The following is a 21729-nucleotide window of genomic DNA, read 5'->3' as shown; positions in this document are numbered from 1 at the left end:
TAATTTTTGTATTTTTAGTAGAGACGGGGTTTCACTATGTTGACCAGGATGGTCTCGATCTCTTGACCTCGTGATCCACCCGCCTTGGCCTCCCAAAGTGCTGGGATTACAGGCTTAAGCCACCACGCCCGGCCTTGTCTCTTTGCTATACTATCTCTTTGGCTTTATGATTTTATAAGTTTCCTAGTGTTTGCTTTTGCTTGATTGTTTAATGTTACCATATTCCAAAAATGTACAGATATAAAGGTTTGCCTTGTTCCATAGTTTTTGAGGAATTTATTTATTTATTCTAAAATTAATGAAAGCAGTTTGAAATGTATGTCATTAGATTTTAGTATTTTGGTCAATACTTTTATCAGTGATTAGGTGAGGCAACATAGAGATTAGTTTACAAAATCAGAAGTTTACAAATCTGAAAAAGTGAGCGAACAAGTTGGAACAAAATGAAAGCATCCAACTTCAAGAACCACATAATTAGAGCAAATCAGCAACCAACAGAATGGGAAAAACAATTTGCAATCTACCCATCTGACAAAGGGCTAATATCCAGAATCTATAAAGAACTAAAACAGATATACAAGAAAAAAACAACCCCTTCAAAAATGAGTGAAGGATAGGAACAGACACTTTTCAAAAGAAGACATATATGAGGTCAACAAACATATGAAAAAATGATCATCATCACTGGTCATTAGAGAAATGCAAATCAAAACCATATTAAGATACCATCTCCCACCAATTAGAATGGTGATCATTAAAAAATCTGGAGACAACAGATGCTGGAGTGGATGTGGAGAAATAGGAACACTCTTACACAGTTAGTGGGAGTGTAAATTAGTGAGGGCTATAATGGTGGGAAGACACAAAAGAAGGACTTAGAGCTGCCTTTACCTAGGAAAATAATGAATAAAAAGCAATATTGCATTCCTGGAGGGACTGTAGAAATCAGTACCACCATCAACAACTTGAAAGATGCAGGTGTGGTGATTCCCATCACCTATCCACTCGGCTCTGTATTTGCCCAGTGCAGAAGACAAATGGATCTTAAAAATGACAGTGGATTATTGTAAGCTTAACCAGTTGGCAACTCCAACTGAAGCTACTGTAGCAGATGAAGTTTCATTGCTTGAGAAAATCAACACATTATTGGTTTCCAGTATGCAACTATTGATCTGGCAAATGCCTTTTTCCCCACATTCATCCACAGGGTTCACCAGGAGCAGTTTGCTTACATCTGGGAAGGCCAGCAATACACTTTCACAGTCCTATTCAGAAGTATATCAACTCAACTCTGCAGCCTTAAGTGATAACTTAGTTCCCAGGGATCTTGATCACCTTCCCTTCCACAAGATGTCATGCTGGTCCTTTTCATTGATGACCTTATGTTGTCTGGACCTAGTGAGCCTAGAGTAGCAACTACGCTGAACTTCTTGTTAAGACATTTGCATTTCAGAGGGTAAAAAATAAATTTGATAAAAGTTTAGGGCCTTCCACCTAAGTGAAATGTCCATTGGAATGGGAAATGTGTAGAGATTCTTTCTAAGGGTAAGGATAAGTTGTTGCATCTGGTGTCCTGCAATCAAAAAGAGGCACAATCCTTAATAGGACTCTTGGATCGTGGAGGCAACACATTCTTTCCTCGGGTGTGTTATTCCAGCCCATTTACCAAGTGACCTAAAAAGTTGCTAGTTTTTAGTGGAGCCCAGAAAAAGAGAAGGCTCTACAACAGGTCCAGAATGCTGTGCAATCTGCTGGGTATATCTTCTGTGTCATGTGACCTAAGTGGCAAAGCAGCTTACACAGAATCCTGGCAGATAAGGTTGCTATTTGGAGAAGTCTGTTATCATTTACAAATAACTACTCTTTGTTCTAGAAATGGTGCTTTGCCTGTTACTGGGCCTTAGTAGAAACTGCATGCTTAACCATAGACCAGCAAATTACCATGAGATACCTGACATACCTATTATTAATTGGTGCCATTGGACCAACCAAACCATAAAGTTTAATGTACACATTAGTGTTTCATCATCAAATGGACCTGGTATGTATGCAATGGGTCTGGAACAGGCCTAAAGGCACAAGTAAGTTATTTAAAGAAGTAGCCCAAATGCCCATTTTTTTCTATTCTTGAGACATTGTCTTTTCTCTCTTAACTTGAATTTATGACCTCATGGAGAGTACCTTTGATCAGTTGATGAAGAACAACAAGACAAAAAGACCTGATTTACAAATGACTCTGTACAAAATACAGGCATTATTCAAAAGTGTACGGCTGCAGAACCACATCCTCTTTGTATGGCATTCTCTAAGGACAGTAGTGAAATAAAATTCTCTTTGTGGGCAGAACTTTTGGTAGTGTGCCTGGTTATGCACTTTTCTTGGAACGAGAAATGGCCAGACATGGGATTATATACTTATAATGGGCTGTAGTCAATGGATTTGCTGGTTAAATGGTTAGAGATTTGAAAGGAACACAATTTGTTTGTGTTGCCTCCAATTACTCTTCCTGCAGTGTGTTGTAATTCTCATTGAAGAGATCTTTTGCCTTGGTTATCTGTCTTCATAGATTGTCATTCTTGAGAAGATGCCACAATGTCTTCTACAATGATTGAATTAATTTCCACTCCCACCAGCAGTGTAAAAGCATTCCTATTTCTCCACATCCTATCCAGCATCTGTTGTTTCCTGACATTTTAATGGCGTGAGATAGTATCTCATTGTGGTTTCAATTTGCATTTCTATAATGACAAGTGATGATAGGGTTTTTTTTCATATGTTTGTTGGCTGCATAAATGTCTTCTTTTGAGAAGTGTCTGTTCATATCCTTCACCCACTTTTTGATGGGATTTTTTTTTCTTGTAAATTTGTTTAAGTTCTTTGTAGATTCTGGATATTAGACCTTTGCCACATAGATAGATTGCAAAAATTTTCCCCCATTCTGTAGGTCACCTGTTCACTCTGATAACAGTTTCTTTTGCTGTGTAGAATTTCTTTAGTTTAATTAGATTTCATTTGTTAACTTTGGCTTTTCTTGCCATGTCTTTCAGTGGTTTTGTCATGAAGTCTTTGCCCATGCCTATGTCCTGAATGGTATTGCCTAGGTTTTCTTCTAGGGTTTTTTTATGGTTTTAGGTTTTACATATAAATCTTTAATACATCTTGAGTTAATTTTGTAAGGAGGAGGTCCAGTTTCAGCTTTCCTCCTATCACTAGCCAGTTTTTTCAACACCATTTATTAAATAGGGAATCCTTTCCCCATTAATTATTTTTGTTAGGTTTGTCAAAGAGCAGATAGTTTTAGATGTGTGGTGTTATTTCTGGGGCCTCTGTTCCATTCCATTGGTCTATATATCTGTTTTGGTGCCAGTGCCATGCTGTTTTGATTATTGTAGCCTTGTACCATAATTTGAAGTCAGATAGCATGATGCCCATAGCTGTGTTCTTTCTGCTCAGGAGTGTCTTGAATATACAGGCTCCTTTTTGGTTCCCTATAAAATTTAAAGTAGTTTTTTCTAATTAAGTGAAGAAAGTCAAAGTGAAGAAAGCTTGATGGGGATAGTATTGAATCTATAAATTATTTTGGGCAGTATGACCATTTTCACAATATTGATTTTTTTCTATCCATGAGCATAGAGTTCAGAAATTGGTCCACATATATATGGCCAACACAATTTCACAAAATACCTACTTAAAAATGATAGAGCTTTGAAAAATAATAGTGAATAAATTGAAAATTAATTTCTGAAAAAAAGGAAATATAAAGAATAAAAGAAAGAAAAGAAGGAAGAAATGAACCACAAATTCTTTATTAAACTGTATATCAAAATCACGGGAAAATTATAGACCTAATTTAAAACTTGAAACAACAGAAAACTATTAAATAAAACAAGAGAAAATATTTTTGACCTGGGATTAGGAAAATATTTCTTAGGTATTACACACAAAAAAATCATATACACATGAGTAAAAGTTAGTAAGCTTCACTTAAAATTACCATCTGTTGCTACTGTCAAAAGCTGCAATGTCAAGGCATAAACTGAAAACATAATGTCAAAGTGCATGTGCATTAAAGGACTTGTATCCAGGATATAAAAGAAACCATGAAAAAAACAATGATAATAAACAGCCAAAGAGAAAATTTCAGACATTTTACCAAAACAACAAAAAATAGAGATAGCAAATAAACATATAACAGTGTTTAAAATGATTAGTTGTTAGGGAAATTCAAATTAAAACCACAATGAGAAATAATGACACATCTATTAGACTAGCTAAAAAATGTAAAATAAAGAAAATGCCAATGGCTGGCAATGATTTACAGCAATGGGAACCCCCAGACACTGCTGTGTTGATACAAAACAATACAATGCTGTAAAAGTTTGTCAGTCTCTTACACACCTTATACTTACTATGTGATCCAATAGACTTCTAGTTATTACCCAAGAGAAATTTTAAAAATATGTATATATGAAGACATGCTTTATTCATAATGGCTCTTATTTGGAAACAATGTCATTTTCTATCAATTAGTGTTACATAAGGGACTGGACTACTACTTAGTAGTCCATTATTTAGTCCATTGCTTTTGGAAGTTTCTTTTCCATAAAGGCAAAAAAAACCCACAAAAAATAAGGTGATAAAAGCAAAAACATGACTGAATTTCAAAACATTACAGTAAGGACGGAAGCCTGATTTGATAGGCTACAAGCCATATGATTTAACATAGATCATATTCTTAAAAGGGCAAAAGAATTACAGAAATCACATCTGTGGTTTCCCAGTGGTTGTCAAGGACTACAAAAGGAGAGGAATTAAATATAAAGAAGTATAATGGAATTTATGAGGCTAGATGAAATATTCTATCTTAAGTGTGGTGGTGGTTACAAGACTGTATGTGTTGTCAAATCTCATCTAACTGTATGCTTAAGAGTGAATTTTTTGTAGGACATCTATACCACGTTAAATCTGGTTTTAAGAAATTAATAGTTTCTAAGGCTGCATTGTACCCATTTAAATATTCATGAATTAAAACATTTTTATTCATTGTTCTTTCTGCTTCTTTCTCAATAAAATCCTTTCAAAACTTTCAATTAAAACTTCTAGTATAATGAATTTATTCTGAATTTTCAGTCCTTGCTTTTTCAGGGTAATAATATTGAGCTCTTCTTTTTTCACAGTATTCTCTTCTCTCCTTGATTCTATGAAAATTCATGTATTGAGAATATACTATTTTTTCTGTCTCTCTCATTTCACAGTTTAGTTTGCTTCAATAAAAATTATTTCACGTACTTTCATTTCGTAAGTTATGTATTCTTATATACACAAGGAAATAAACATTGAAAATATAATTGATAGTTTATTAGTCATGGTACATTTCTTAATGACATTGTATTAGTCCATTCTTATACTGCTAGTAAGACATACTCAAGCCTGGGTAATTTATAAAGAAAATAAGTTTAATTGAATCACAGTTAAGCATGGCTGGGGAGGCCTCAGGAAACTTACAATCATGGTGGAAGAAGCAGTAAACATACTGTTCTTCACATGGCATCAGCCAGGAAAAGTAGAATGAGCAAGCGTGGGGGGAAACTCCCTTATAAAACCATCAGATCTCAAGGGAACTTACTATCACAAGAATGGCACAAGTGTAACTGCCCCTGTGATTCAATTACCTCCCACCGGGTCCTTCCCATGACATGAGGGGATTATGGAAACTACAATTCAAGATGAGATTTGGGTGGGGACACAGCCAAACCATATCAGGAATAATGGTGGGATCTTTGAAAGTCAACTTTTTAATTGATACTTTGCAGTATGTTAGAGGTCTCACTTTAGATGCCGATATCTCCTACATGCTTTGAAGATTGGAGGATTAGATTTACTACGAGAGATACATACACACACACTGCATATACACACTCACAAAAACATATGCACACATATAAGTTAAAATGGATCATGATAAAAAAGAGGTAGCTAGGTATTAGTTCGTTATGCTGAACATTATGTTGAAGTTTATTCCTCCACTTCCTAACAGTTTATTTTGGGGGAAGTTGTTTAACAGATTAAAGCTTTATTTCTTCATCTACAAAATGTGAGAATAATAACATCAACCTGAAAGACTTGTTAAGATAAGTAATTGAGAACTCAAACAAAATAGTGTAACATAGCATTTGCTACATTATGAGTTCCCTATGCAAATAGACTCCCTTTGCATTTCAACACTTAGTTTATTTTACCTTGTCTTATTCATAAATTTAGATCTAGAAAATCTATAGCTTCATCTCTTTGCAGGATCAGAATCACAAATAATAACTGCAAAAACCAACACAATTTCAAAATCATAAAAATCTATTAATTTTTAAATCTATCATCCTATTTTCTCAGGTTATAGCATTTCTTTAAACATTATACAATAGATACTTATGAACTACTCTTTCTCACTACCTTCACACAGGAAAATAACTGAATTTTAACTCACTTCTACAAAAAGAGGGGTGCACACACAGAGAATGGCACAGGGGAGGAATAAGCTAAAAATACAGACAGAGATAGTCAGTGTAGGTAGACATCTATAAAGTATTTATTTTCCATAGATTATAAACCACTTTATGATGTAAAACTTTTATAATATCTGATTCCATATATCTATATGTGATCATATTTAATTCTGTCTTGAGACAGAGCTCCTGCCTGTGGAGAATTGACTATGCAATTAATATCTATAATCTACTCCCCATGGTTATCCAGTCTTCTTGGAGGAAAACAAAATAAAAGTGTGGTAACATGTATTTAGTCATAAAACAACTTAAAATGTTACCAATAGATAATTCATTTTTCCACTGCATTTTTTAAATTAGTTTTTCTTTTTTAGCTTTAAGCTCCAACTGAGGCCCTCCGAAAAAAAGAAAGTAATAGTTACTTAAGTAAGTAGCTATCTGGGGAGGAAGTTTTAAAGATTTGGTGATGTTATCAAGTAAAGTGGATGGTTACCATATATACTGCTTCTTAGATTGAACTTGATAGTAGGGCATTATAATATAGCAATCATTTCATTCACTTTTAAAACATTGCCAAATCATTTCTAAGGATGCAATAGATGTCAAAATACTGATTATTGGAAATGGTCATTGTTTTTGCTGTTTAAGCCTACACATAAGCCATTCTCAGGAGATAAAGTGCGAATTTTGAAGTTGAAGAATGTACAGAGTGGTTTTGAGAAAAGGAAAAAAAAATGTACTTGAGTTAAATTCACACACCTGCTCTGAGGATAAGAGAAATTTGGGCAAGAATACTTTATTCTTTTACATTTTGGTTGTGAGCTACAGTAGAAATAATAGAACAAAGTATTTGCATTTGGAGAAATAGATTATGTGGGCTTGAGCTGGTGATTTCAGATGCCTACAACTGCAATTCAATACAATCAATTGTTTATTACATGCAAATGATTACCCATGGATCCTCTAATGTTTTTCTTCAGTTATTCCAGTCATTATGACACATCATTCTAGGCTTTTTGTTTATTTATTTGCCATATGTGACTGTCCAATTAACACTTCTTCTTTTTTTGTAAACATTTAGAGAGGAAAACATTTACAATTAATAAAAAGTTTACACAAAATATATTTTTATAAATGTCTAAGGAAAATTATACCTCACTGACTGAGTTCATCCTGTTGGGATTAACAGACACGCTGGGGCTACAGATTATCCTCTTTCTGTTTTTTCTTGTGATTTACCCACTTACAATACTGGGGAATATCGGGATGATCCTCTTAATCAGGATCGACTCCTGACTTCACACCCCCATGTATTTCTTCCTGGCTAACCTGTCCTTTGTGGACATTTGCTACTCAACCACCATCACCCCAAAGATGCTGGCATTTTTATTATCAGAGAAGAAAACCATCTCTTTTGCTGGCTGCTTCCTACAGATGTACTTCTTTATCATCCTGACAACAACTGAATGCATCCTCTTTGGGTTAATGGCCTATGACCGGAATGTGGCCATATGTCACGCATTACTTTACTCCTTGATTATGTCCAGGACAGTCTGCCTTAAAATGGCAGCCGGGGCTTTTGCTGCAGGGTCAACACTAGCTATGTCAGCAGCTTGCCATTCTGTGGCTCCAATGTCATCCATCACTTCTTCTGTGACAGTCCCCCACTTTTCAAGCTCTCTTGTTCTGACACAATCCTGAGAGAAAGCATCGTTTCTACTTTGGCTGGTGTGAATATTGTGGGGACTCTGCTAGTCATCCTCACCTCCTACTCCTATGTTCTCTTCTCCATTTTTTCTGTGCATTCATGGGAGGGGAGGCACAGGGCTTTCTCTACATGTGCCTCTCATCTGACAGCCATAATTCTATTCTATGCCACCTCCATCTACACTTACCTGAGACCTAGTTCCAGCTACTGCCTGAATCAGAACAAAGTGGCTTCTGTGTTCTACACGGTGATGATCCCCATGTTGAATCCTCTCATCTACAGCCTCGGGAATAAGGAAGTGAAGAAGGCTTTAGTGTATGTCATTACAAGGAAAAATATCCCTTCATTTCCATAATTGCTTGACTAAAAATCTGAGCTAAAGAGCATATTTTAGTTACTTTCAAAGTCTAGTTCATTGCCTAGGCTGGAGTTCAGTGACATGATCTTGGCTCACTGCAACCTCTGCCTCCCAAGCTCAAGTGATTCTTCTGCCTTAGCCTCTGAGTAGCTGGGACTACAGGTGCCTGCCACCACAAGTGGCTAATTTTTGTAATTTTTAGTAGAGACAGAGTTTCACCCTTTTGGTCAGGCTGGTCTCAAACTCCTGAACTTGTGATCCACCCACCTCGGGCTCCCAAAGTGTTGGATTACAGGTGTGAGGCACTGCACCTGGCCCAATTTTTCTAATTTCTAGTCTTTTTTTTATTTAGGTGTTTAATATTACCACATTCTCAAAATGAACAACCATCATCCAATGTTTTGTCTCATTTAATGGATTTGAATAATTTATTTGTTAAAATTATGCTATTAGCTACATTGGGTCAGTATCCTCATCAGTAATTAGATGAGGCCAAGTGGAAACTAGTTTTCAAAATCTGTGAATGTCCAAAGTTGGAAAACTAAGCAAACAAGTTAGAAGGAATGAAAGAATCAAGATTCAAGGATCACATGTATCCAAATAAACAACCCCCCAAATTAAAATTTAATAATAGACAGAGACCTACATTAAGGAATTACGTTAATATGAGGTGATGAATATTCCTCTTACACTAGATGTGACTGTTACACAATGTGTGCATGTATTAAAATACCACATGCAGCTCATAAATATGTATAACTCTTATATATCAGTGAGAAAAATATGCATGTTACCTTGTGCAGAGCACTGAAGTGAGGGAAAATAAAATTGAAAATATTAAAGGAAAAGTTGCTCCTTTAGGTAAGTGTTATGAACGTTTACCTAAAATATCTTAGGAAACCTAAATATATAGATAAATGGAATGAAATGAAGAGTCTAGAAAAAAATATATAAATTAGATAATTATATATTATATTGTATATTTATATCATATTAATAATATAGTAATAGTATATATTATCTTATATGTAACATTATATGTAGAAAATTAGCTGATTTTTGACAAAGATCCTAGGATAATCCATGGGGAATGAAAAGTCTTTTCAACAAACAGTGCAAGAGCAGCTATCTGCATAGGACTAAAGGAACATCAAACTTGACTTCACATTAAATGCAAACATCAACTCAAAATGGATCATAGACATGAATGTAACATCTAAAGTATAGAAAGGTCTAGAAGAAATCATAAAAGAAAATCTTGGGGATATAAAGATTATTATACACTTCGAAAAGAGTACTCTGAAAGCTTAATTTATAAAAATATGCATTAAAGTAAACCAAAACTAACAACTCTTTTTCTTCAAAGAATACCATTAATAAAATGTTTTAAAAAGGAAACTAGAAAGTGGTAAACGTATTTCCAAATGTTTCTGAGTAAGGGTTTGTATACAAAATTTATAAAGAACACTTGTCATCCAATAAGGAGAAGACAATCCTGTAAAAAATAAATGAATTGATTGAACACTTCAGCCAAAAATTACTTGTAAGTATTCAATAAGCACATAAAAATATGCACACCATTTTAGTCATTAAAGACATATGAATAAAAATCAGCATGAAATACCAGAACCTACACATGACTGTGGCAAAAGTCAAACATTCTAACAGTCAAGTTTTAACCAAGGTGTAGAAGTATTGTTACTCTCATATGCTGTTAGTGAGAATGTAAAATGATATAAGTACTTCAAAAAACATTTTGACAATTTCCTGAAATATAAATATATTCTGTAATAATATCATTTTGACAATTTCCTAAAATATAAAATATATAAATTCCAAACATTTATCCAAAATAATTGAAAATATATATCAAATGCAAACTGTGTTTATGAATACACATATCTACTCCATGTACAATCACCAAAACATGGAAACAACCAAAGCTCATCAGCAGAGGAGTGCCTAAGCAAATTATGCCATGTTCATCCAGTGGAATTCTCTTCTGCAATGACAATGAATAAACTATTGATATTTACATCATAAATATCTCTTAAATCTTTATGCTAAGGAAAAAAACTTCACACATAAAAATGTACATTCTGTTGATTATGAATTATCTTTTAACTACAGAATTATGATCCGTGGTTTCCTGGGGTTAAAAGCAAAGATGAATGACAGAAAAATTGTAAGAAGGACTGTTTCTAGATAATGTGAATGTTCTATACCTTGATTATGGTTTTGCAAGTGAATATGTCTGTCACCACATTGAATTTTAAATACTATTAAATGTATTTTAAACTATGTAGTTTATTTTCTGAAAATTATGCCTCAGTAACATGTAAGAATAAGAGCATACTAAAAAATAATAATTACATTGTATTAAGTTGCAAATATATCTTTTTAAAACAACTAAAGCACATGGACAAATATCAGAAATAATTATCGTGTTAAATTTTAACATTTAAGCAAAAATATAAATGTATTCAGGTTATAGTATAGTACTTTGCATTTGAAACTTGCTTCTAAATACAGGTTTCACAATACAATATATACTAATTTTAGTTTCTCCATTTACTTTCAGAACCGTCCAGAGTTAGACAATAAATAAGCTGATGCTCTATGTGATGCCTAATATCTCAGAGAGCTACCAGTTAGCCAGCTTTCACATGAAACACACAGGCATGAGGGTACTAAGATATTTAAAATCTGTATTTCAGAAAAATTTGTCACAGGATTGTTGTGCAGTAATTAAGATTTTTTTTTAATTTCCAAGAAAATGTTGTAGCCACAAAAAAATTCACAAGGTCAAGATTATTAAATCTTTGACTCTTTGATCTGTAAACACATTCCAGGTCCTCAGACTTCCTTCACCATTAATTGAGGTACAAAAGCTGAGCAGGGTGCAAGGAGACCATATTTGTTCAAATGTCCTTTAGATGCCACTGCAAAACAGGTAAACACGGTAGAGTGGAACCAGATGTTTAGAAGAAAAATTAATAAAAGAATCTATTTGTGTCCAGGGTAAGTGTCATTAAAATTCTACCCAGAGTACTAGTGAAAGCTGTGTCTCTCCTAAGAAAAAAAAGAGAATGCAGCAGCATGTTTCACTCCAGTGTCACTGTATATTGAGTATGTGGTGGAAGAAATATTTTCATTTTTTATTTATTGGTCTCTTAATCTGAAGAAGATCGCCCACACCTAATATAGAGAAATGGGTAATAATCACAGATCACAAATTTTCAGGACTGAATGTTATGGCACTGGGGAAATATTTTTTATATTTGGGAGAAGTGAAATACCCCGTTATGGAATCTAATCTGCCTCGATGTTCTCCAAAACTGTTTTTGTTTTTTTGAACTAGAGTAGTGCAGTGCCCCCAGCCCTTTCACATTTAAGTTAGATGATGTTAATAGTTTCTACAGTACCATATGTGTAGAAATGACACGTCTATCATGTGTTGAGACTCTTTGGAGTGAGTCTGTTTCCTTATGCTCTGTCTGTATTTGGTTCTCAGCTCTCTGAATGCTAGTGGTCCAACAAAAAGATGACCTAGGGAACAATAGGACTATGAGATGGAAGGAAGTAGAGTTTTTTCATTACTAACCACCACATTGCACTGTGATACGAATGTAAGATACTTCTTTATTTCGATAAGGCATTGATATATCTGTGGTAATGCTTCAGGTTTTAGACTTGTTCAGGTGATTGTGGTATTTAAATGAATTATAAAATATTCAATTTATCCAATTCTCCTTTTTCATAATAGACCAGTGTACTCCAATGGAGAATGCACATTCACCTTTCCCAACGTGTATGTAATGGAAAGTTCCTGGAAAATAATTAGTGCAGTTTTCAATTGTATATGGTAATCAAGAAATCCCAATTGAAGATACCAAATCAGTGATAATAGAGTACAGCGGAGCAATGTAGGAAAGTCACGCTGTGGTATAGAGAAGCAGATTTAGCATGCAGAAAGGAACTTGGTTTTAGAAATACATGTCAAATAGTTACAGAACCCAAAACAGGAAGAAACAAATGTAATTTCACATAGAGGCAGATTTGGTGCTCTTGATTTCATGCCTGAGAAACATCACCATACACACCAGGAAGAAGCTGAAATACTGAAAGAATGTTGAAAAGTTTCTTCTTTTCCTTCTGTTTTAAATCATCTAGTTTAAAATGTTTATTTTTGAAGTGGCTTGCATTAACAAAAACTCTTCTATTATAGGTTCGGGGTACATGTGAAGCGCTGTTTCACATGGATTTTGTTGCAAAGATTTCACCCAGATATTAAGCCTAGAACTCAATCGTTATTTTCTCTGCTCCTCTCTCTCCTCCCATTCTCCATCCTCATGTAGACCCTCCATGTGTCCATGAGTTCCCGTCACTTAGCTCCCACTTACAGGTGAGAGTATGCAATATTTGGTTTTCTGTTCCTGAGTTAGTTTGCTAAGGATAATGGCCTCCAGCTCCATCCCTGTTCCTGTAAAGGACATAGTCTTCTTTTTTTAATGGCTTCATAGTATTCCATGATGTATATGTACCACATTTCATTTATCTAGTCTACCATTAATGAACATTTAGATTGATTCCATGTCCATGCTATTGTGAATAGTACTGCAATGAATGTACATGTGCATGCGTCATTAGAATGATTTCTATTCCTTTGGGATATAGCTGGTAATGTGATCACAGGGTAGAATGGCAGTTCTGTTTTTATCTCTTTCAGGAATCGCCACACTGCTTTCCACAATGGTTGAACTAATTTGCACTCCTGCCAAGACTCTGTAAGAGTTGCCTTTTCTCTGCAATCTCACCAGCCTCTGTTATTTTTTGACTTTTTAATAGTGATTCTGACCGGTGTGAGATGGTATCTATCTCACTGTGGTTTTGATTTGCATTTCTCTGATGACCACTGATTTGTGACCATTAGACCCACTCAGGGAGGGACGGGCCCACAGAGGCTCAGAGGACAATGGCGGTGCAGCAGGGGCAGAGGTGCACTCACTCTGACAGCAGTGGCCCCCAGGATGTACAGGCACACTCACACTGGCAGGGAGGGGAAAGCAATGTCTGCTGGCAACACACTCACTGGCAAAGCGATGCTGGTATTATTGTTTTTATAATTAGCATAAGTAATAGGATAGAGGCATACATAGGGGGTGGACACAGGTGAGTGAGTGCGGGCAAAGTGGTATGAGAGGCTGCAGTGCTGGGAGGGCTCTGGTGGACTGGCCTGTGTCCGCAGGGGCTACTCCACTGGAGCACTCTTAGAAATTAACATGTTTGCAATCCTTCAATGATTAGGTCCCCAATGACACGTGAATGCATGTAAAAGCTGTTGGTTTTATTGGTGAAATTATTCACTTATGCAACTGGAAATAGTTCCTTCCTCTGTAAGTAGTTTCTGTGGTTATTGGACTGGCTTTGATGGTATAAAAAAAAATCAACTTTTGTGGGTCTGAGAGCAAGAGCCACTGATTTGAGTAGAAATAGTTTTGAAAATGCATTAATCATGTAATATTGTACCAAAAAGGTAATCCATCTTGTATCACTCTTTCTGATATAGCTTCTGCAGAATCTAAAATACTTTTTGTTTAAACATGCCTTTTGTTACTGATAGGAGAACCGAAGCATATCGACCTACCTTATAACCTGAATTAATTTATTTTATAACCTAAGATTTTTTTGTTATATGTTTGGAAATAACTTACTGAATCACAGTATTTGAATAAGATCTATATTTTAATTCCCCTAAAAAAAAGAATCAAAGAATCAGTCTTTTCCTATCTCTATCCTAATGCCTCTTCTCTTTCCTTTAATATTTCTCTCAATAGAATTTTTAGACTATCAGAAGGGATGACCAATGTGAGGTTTCCAGGAGTACATGCCCTGCATTTTTGGGAAACACGTGAGCCATAGAATGGTCATGCGGTTAATATTCTCCCTACCCTCATGCATGTTTCCATGAGCTTTGACTTCGTACACACCTGAATTTGAATTACACTGGTCAACTAATTGTTGAATGATGTTGAGATACTATTCTAAGCATTAATGTTCTCATCCAAAATATGGAGCTAACAATAAGAATCTTGTTTATAGAGAGCCAGTGTATCGTGTGGCTTTGGAGTCAGAATCTTGGGTTCTAATCCTGTTTCTATCACATCCTAAATCTCAAATTCTGTTTCTCAGTTTCCTTCATCTATAAGAAAAAGATCATAATGATAGTAACTCCGTTGTAATTTTGTTAGTTTTGTTGTTGTTGTTGTTGACAATTAAATGAGTTATAGGTAAAGTGTTAAGAATATTGCATTACATATAATAAGCATTATATGGATGAGAGTTATTGTTAGTAAAATTTGACAGATAGCTCTAGTCATAAGCTGAGAATAACATGACAGGGTGGCAATCAAAACTAATTTTTGATATTACCTACCATGTGTCAGTCTCTTTAAAGAGTGACATGTGAAAAGATAAGTAGGTACATGAAAGGACTTCTGTCTTCAGAAGACAGAGCGGGGAAGATAATATTCCCAATTTAATCCATACAGAAACACTATGAGATATTTATTATCATTGTTATAGTATGAATTAGGATAATTTACGTTAAGTTGCACAAAGTCACACAGCCCCCATGCAGCCAAGATGGGCATCTAAACAAATTCTTCCCAACTTGAAGTGATGTCTTATATTTTCTAAATACCTTGACTACTTTTAAAACTAGCAAAATAACAATAAATTAACCCCTGTCCGGCTGTAGTGCTGCAACTCATTCGCACTCTTCCAGGTGATAACATAAGATGGCACTTTGAGCATGTGATTAACCCTTCTGATTATCAATAGGCTTCTCAGCGTCTATGTCATTGGGTAGTTTTGTTGCTAACATGAGATAAACAAATCGTCTTTAGCACCACCATTGTCATAATATTTATTATGTAAATGAGGTAGTGACTCAGAAATGTTTTTAATTTCTTTCTCAGCCCTCTCAAGATGAACCATAGAAGTTGATGCTTTGCTTGTTTATTTATTTTAGGTATTCCCGAATCTATCCTTTAGGGTCAAAGTCCAATTTTTTGTACGTCAAAGTCAAGTTAAATTTTTCATAATTTTGTAAGTATTTTGAGACCTTAGAAGCAGTGTTTAACAGATTTTTCTGACTCAATACTTTGTATTATACCACCATTAAAATAAATGCAGCAATTGTTTACTTATAAAATTTAATCACTGATAATTCCATATAAAGTAATGTTATTTAATTAGAAGTTAACATATAATTAAACGTTTTGCTTACTCTACTTGGTCAGTCCACTAATATTCATTGAGCATTTCCTAGAAGCCAAGGATTTTGATAAATGACAGAAGTATAGAAACGAGTAGCTAAGCAATTTTATCAGCTTGGTTTGGTATGTGAACAGGGTTTACGGAATTACACTAAGCTCTTTTCTGTCAAAAATATCCTCAGAGGTGGTATTTGCTGATATTTGTTATTTCACTAAAACTTGTGCGTTATAGTAAGAACAATTAGCTGGCATATTTCCTTACAATACTCTATTCACTCAGTCGAGAGACATTGCGTACTAGTATCTATCAAATCCTGGAAACAAAAAGCAAATTGCTCTAAAATTCTTATTCCAGTGAACATCTATAAGTCAGTTCATTTTTAATAATATACATATTTTCTTTACTTAATATGTTCATCTGTCTATTAATTTGTTACTTTTTTAAAACTCTAGGCCAGTTACTGTTTAATATTTTGGGTACAAAACGGTAAGCTAAATCAGACATGATCCCTGCACATAGGAAGGTAACTGTTCAATGGAAGAAATAGTCAGTAATCAAATAAAACATGAAATCATGAAATTTGGTAATTGCTAAATTCTGAAATATATATCTCAGAGTTTATAGTTCAAAAACTTTGAGCTTGCTTTCGTTGATGGCCTGTTTACTTATTTGTTTTATTTTAGAAACAAAATAATCTTATCATTACATCTAATTATTTCTTTTTTTCATCAATTTAGCATTTTAGGATATTAGAATTTCTCATGCAATGAAAACAACACAGAAGATGGAATTTACAGATGGAAACCACACCTTGGTGACTGAGTTTATTCTATTAGGTTTTCCATCTCGCCCTGAACTGCAGATTGTCCTATTCCTCACATTTCTGACATTGTACAGTATAATTCTAATAGGGAACATTGGATTGATGCTGTTGATCAGGATCGATCCTCACCTTCAAACCCCCATGTATTTTTTCCTTAGCAACCTATCATTTGTAGATCTTTGCTATTCCTCAGTCATTGTTCCTAAAATGTTGGTCAATTTCCTCTCTGAGAACAAATCTATTTCCTACTATGGGTGTGCCCTGCAATTTTATTTTTTCTGTATGTTTGCAGACACAGAATCCTTCATCCTAGCTGCCATGGCCTATGATCGCTATGTCGCCATCTGTAACCCTTTATTGTACACAGTTGTGATGTCTAGAAGCATCTGTATGTGGCTCATTGTCTTGTCATACATTGGAGGCAACATGAGTTCCCTGGTTCACACAACCTTTGCCTTTATTCTGAAATATTGTGACAAAAATGTTATTAATCATTTTTTCTGTGACCTCCCTCCCCTGCTTAAACTATCCTGCACTGACACAACAATTAATGAATGGCTCCTCTCTACATATGGCAGCTCAGTAGAAATTATCTGTTTTATCATCATTGTCATCTCCTACTTTTTCGTTCTTCTCTCAGTCTTAAAGATCCGCTCTACCAGTGGAAGGAAGAAGACCTTTTCTACATGTGCCTCTCACCTGACTTCTGTGATGATCTATCAAGGAACCCTCCTCTTTATTTACTCACGGCCCAGCTACCTGTATTCTCCAAACACTGATAAAATTATCTCAGTGTTCTACACCATTTTCATTCCAGTGCTGAATCCGTTGATTTATAGTTTAAGAAATAAAGATGTAAAGGATGCAGCCAAGAAAGTTCTAAGATCAAATGTAGATTCTTCATGAGATAAAGCATCCCAAGATACATCTGATCTCTCAGTTACATATGGTAATTGGGAGCTTGCAACAACCTTACCAGCACACACACAAAACTTCTTACGCTAGGGATTTTATCAGGTACTTCTTTTTAATGCAGCCAAATGAATTTCATAGTCACAAAATATTTTTTAAAACATTTAAAAGTTTCAAAGTTGCTGCTAAACACTAGCCATGCTACTTTTCAGTTATTACTAGCTTGAGATTTATGCTAAAATCAATTTCATTATCTCAAGGAACATAGCAAATGTTTCAGAAAAGTATGCGTGTACGTATATGTGTGCATCTGTAGAATATCTCAATTATAAGTGTAGATTACTGGATAACAGGATACGAAAAGAAGTCAGATGCTTTGATTTATATGCCAAATCTATACCTGACTAATGAGCAGTGTATTGAATGAGTTGCTTAATTTTTCTATGCCTCACTTATCTGTAAAATGGGATAAATACTGTACATACAGCATTGATTGTTTGATAGTGAACGAAGTTATTACAGTTAAGAGCTGAGAATAGTGCCTGGACATGTTATGCACTTAGATGTTTGTTACAATATATGTTTTATAGTATCTCACACTAATTAAAATGATTAAAATGCATGTTATAAAATAAGATGATAGAGCCCAAAATGTTAGAAAAACAACTGAACTTGAAGACACCCTCTATTTTGAAAGATATAACAGACATTCTGCAATGACAGAGGCTGCTTTTCCAACCAGTTGATGAGCTAAGATTGCTCAGGAAGCATACCACCAGGATAAAAAGATGCTAGTGAGTCTTTATCATATGACCATATATGTCAAGTATTGTGAGAAATTCCGCAGAAACAGAAGAGGAAAAAGTGATACAGCAAGCAAGAGAGAGAGAGAGAGAGAGAGAGAGAGTTAAAAGTCTAAGCTTCGTGCATCATTAATGAACAAGAAAGAAGAGAAACCCATCTCTCCCCAGCATGGAGAAATTATGGAGCAAAGAACTCTTATCATACCCTTCCCCGTGCTTCATAAAATATGGGTAACTTTTGGCAACCAGTCAAAATAAAAGGGGAAATATGCAAAACACATCCATACTCTTGCACACGTACAGGGTGAGATAGAGGAAACCAAAGCTTCAAGGTTGATTTGCTAAGGATGAGAAGGAAAGCTATTAAACATACATACACACACACATACACACACATACACACACACACACATATATTATATATATATATAATTCTGGATGTAGGCAGCAAATGTCAAACGTATTTTCTATACTATCTTAGTTTGTACCTTCACATGCTACTTTTTCCTTCTAAAGAATGAAGTTACCTTTTCTCAACCTTTTTTGTATTCAGTATCCATGAATTTTGGCCCAATAGCATTCAGAAAAAGACTATGTACTAAACTTTTCCTTAATTAAAAAGTCCTTTTATTTTTAAAAATAGAGAAATCAATGGTGTAAATATTTAAACACCTCAAGATAATTTACAATTTTTAAATATTCCAAAGCACATTAAAAGCATCCAGGAATACATAAGTCTTGACAAAATAATTGTGTGTGCTTACAGTGAATCATTAAAGTAGGTTTCTTAAGGACTTCTGTCCCAGAATACTTTCTTAGGCCTCTGTAAGCAAAGAGCCCATAGAAGGTTAGATTTGAAAAGGACTGTGATGACACAAATAATTTTGTTAAACATAACAGAATTAATTTTGCCTATAAAAATGATTTTACTTATGCTGTTTCTTGTCATTATAGCCATAGAGGTCTTAATGAGATGATCCTATTGTACTTTTCCAAATTCTGTGCACATTAAAGAGATTAGAACTCATAACTTTCAGGTTGTGAGTTCATGTTAGGTGTGGAAGGAATGTGTTTCAGCTATGATCTCCATTTCTACTGGGTTAATAACTACTCTCAGAAAAATGCCAATTTTTATTGCTGGAATAAAACCTTAGAAATAATATCATCCAATTTTTTTTAACTTAGGAGGAAACTACAGTTCAAAGAGGTTAAGTGACTTGCCTAAAGGCACACAAAAAGTTTAGCAAAATCTAGAGTTTCACTTATTAAGGGCGATTTCCTCAGACAAGTCCTGCTTTGAGTGTGATTTCAACCTAGCTGTCTCTTTACAGTTTGCCAAGAAGCCAACCTGTTATCATTTAACATCTTTTTCTCTAGCCATGATGCAAACCACTTAGGTTTGTCAAAAGCTTCATGGAATTTCCATTTGCAGAAGCATGCTCTCATCTATTTTCTAAAATGATCTTCTACATGAGTATGAACAGATGAAATTAGCCAGATAACAGCTAGGGAAATTAAAGTTCAAGTTTAGAGTTTTGTCCTCCACTTGTGACCTGGGGATCCTGAAACTCAAGTTTAGAGTGCTGTTTTGCATGGCCCAGCCAGTTTGGGATGGAGCTGGACTAAATCCACATGCATGGGTCTAAAAGAAGTAGGATTACCTGGGTCTGAAACCAGTCCCCAATTTGTGGTTGAAGGGACTCAGATACCATAAGCAGTGTTATCCTCCCATACCCTGTTTGGAGTTTAAGTTCTTCCAAACCTACTCAATTCCTTGTCAAGGTTACTGAATGGAAAGAGAAAATTGAGAGAACCCAGGTCTATGTTTGTCTTTGTTATTTATTTGCATATGATGCCTGAGCTTCATCCAAATTGTGCAAATAAAAGTTTATTTCCCCCTCTCCCCCCAAAAAAGAAAAACAATAATGAAAAGCCAAATAATATTTTTAAAGTGCACATAATAACATGTGGATAACTTTCCACACCCAATAAATATGTCACAAAGCAATTTGGAAACATTTCCTTATTGGCTTGAGCAATATAGGTTAATTACAATGCAAAATATTTGTTTTTCTATATCCTTTTTTTAAATACACCAATGTATTACTGAATGTGTGAAACATTCTTTCCTGTAATCTCAAAAACAGTCTAATTTATTACACTGCCTTAACTGTATCCTCAGAGGGAGATCAACCCAGTACTGTGGTGGAAAACCATGCAGGAAACATGTACTTGACAATGGAAATTGGAGGATGTGTAGAAGGATGTGTATTATTGCAAAATGTATTTTGGTAACTAATATTGTGTGCTGCAAATCATTATAATTTTATGATAACATGTGTTTATAAACCATGAACTGGAAATATAAAAATTTACAGTTATGCAACCATACATCATTTTATTTTCTTTCATATATATTGGGTTTTTTTTCTTCACAAATTAAAAGTTCAGGACCACACTATGTCAAGCAAGTCTATTGGCACCATTTTTCCAACATTATGTTCTCATGCGTGTCTCTGTGTCATATTTTGGTAATTCTCACAATGTCTCAATCTTTTCATTATTATTTTATCTGTTACAAAGATCTGTGATCAGTGATCTTTGATGTTACTATTGACATTATTTAGGGGTACAATAGACTGCATCCATAAAAGACAGTGTACTTAATTGATAAATGTTATATACATGCTGACTGCTCCACCAACTGACATTCTGGCTCTCTCCCTTTCCTTTGGCCTCCCTATTCCCTGAGACACAGTAATATTGAAATTAGACCAGTTCATAACCTTGCAATGGCTTTTTTTTTTTTTTGAGATGGAGACTCGCTCTGTCACTCTGGCTGGAGTGCAGTGGCGAGATCTCAGCTCACCACAAGCGACTCTCCTGCTTCCGCCTCCCAAGTAGCTGGGATTACAGGCACGCACCACCATGCCCAGCTCCTTTTTGTATTTTTAGTAGAGAAGGGGTTTCACCATGTTGGTCAGTCTGGTCTCGAACTGTTGACCTCGTGATCCGCTCACCTTATCCTCCCAAAGTGCTGGGATTACAGCTGTGAGCCGCTGCACCCAGCTGCAATGGCTTTGAAGTGTTCAAGCAAAAGGAAGTATTGCACATCTCTCGCATTAAATAGTGAGTTAGAAATATTAAAGCTTAGTGAGGAAAGCATGACAAAAGCCAAGGTACACTGAAAACCTGTGCCAGAATAACTGCCATGTTGAGAAAAGAAAGATAAATTCTTACAGGAAATTTAAAGTACCACTTCAGTGAACATAAATGATAATAAAGTAAAACACTATTATTGCTGATATGGGGAAAGTTTCAGTGGTCTGGCTTGAAGATCCAAA

At 35.0% G+C, this 21729-nt stretch overlaps 1 protein-coding gene and 1 pseudogene across 1 annotated transcript; both read left to right on the top strand.

Moving 5' to 3' along the window:
- Positions 1-7634: 7634 nt before the first annotated feature.
- Positions 7635-8563, top strand: LOC100408315 (olfactory receptor 5F1-like; annotated as a pseudogene).
- An 8068-nt stretch (positions 8564-16631) lies between these two features.
- Positions 16632-17576, top strand: OR5I1 (olfactory receptor family 5 subfamily I member 1). The gene has a single exon (XM_002755256.5). It carries the CDS (start codon positions 16632-16634, stop codon positions 17574-17576), a length of 945 nt encoding a protein of 314 aa, XP_002755302.3.
- The last annotated feature ends 4153 nt before the right edge of the window (positions 17577-21729 follow it).

The sequence above is a fragment of the Callithrix jacchus genome, chromosome 10, assembly GCF_049354715.1.
Source record: "Callithrix jacchus isolate 240 chromosome 10, calJac240_pri, whole genome shotgun sequence".
Lineage (NCBI taxonomy): Eukaryota > Metazoa > Chordata > Mammalia > Primates > Cebidae > Callithrix > Callithrix jacchus.
Note: the sequence above shows the minus strand (reverse complement) of the source record. Positions and strands in the feature narration are given on the sequence as shown.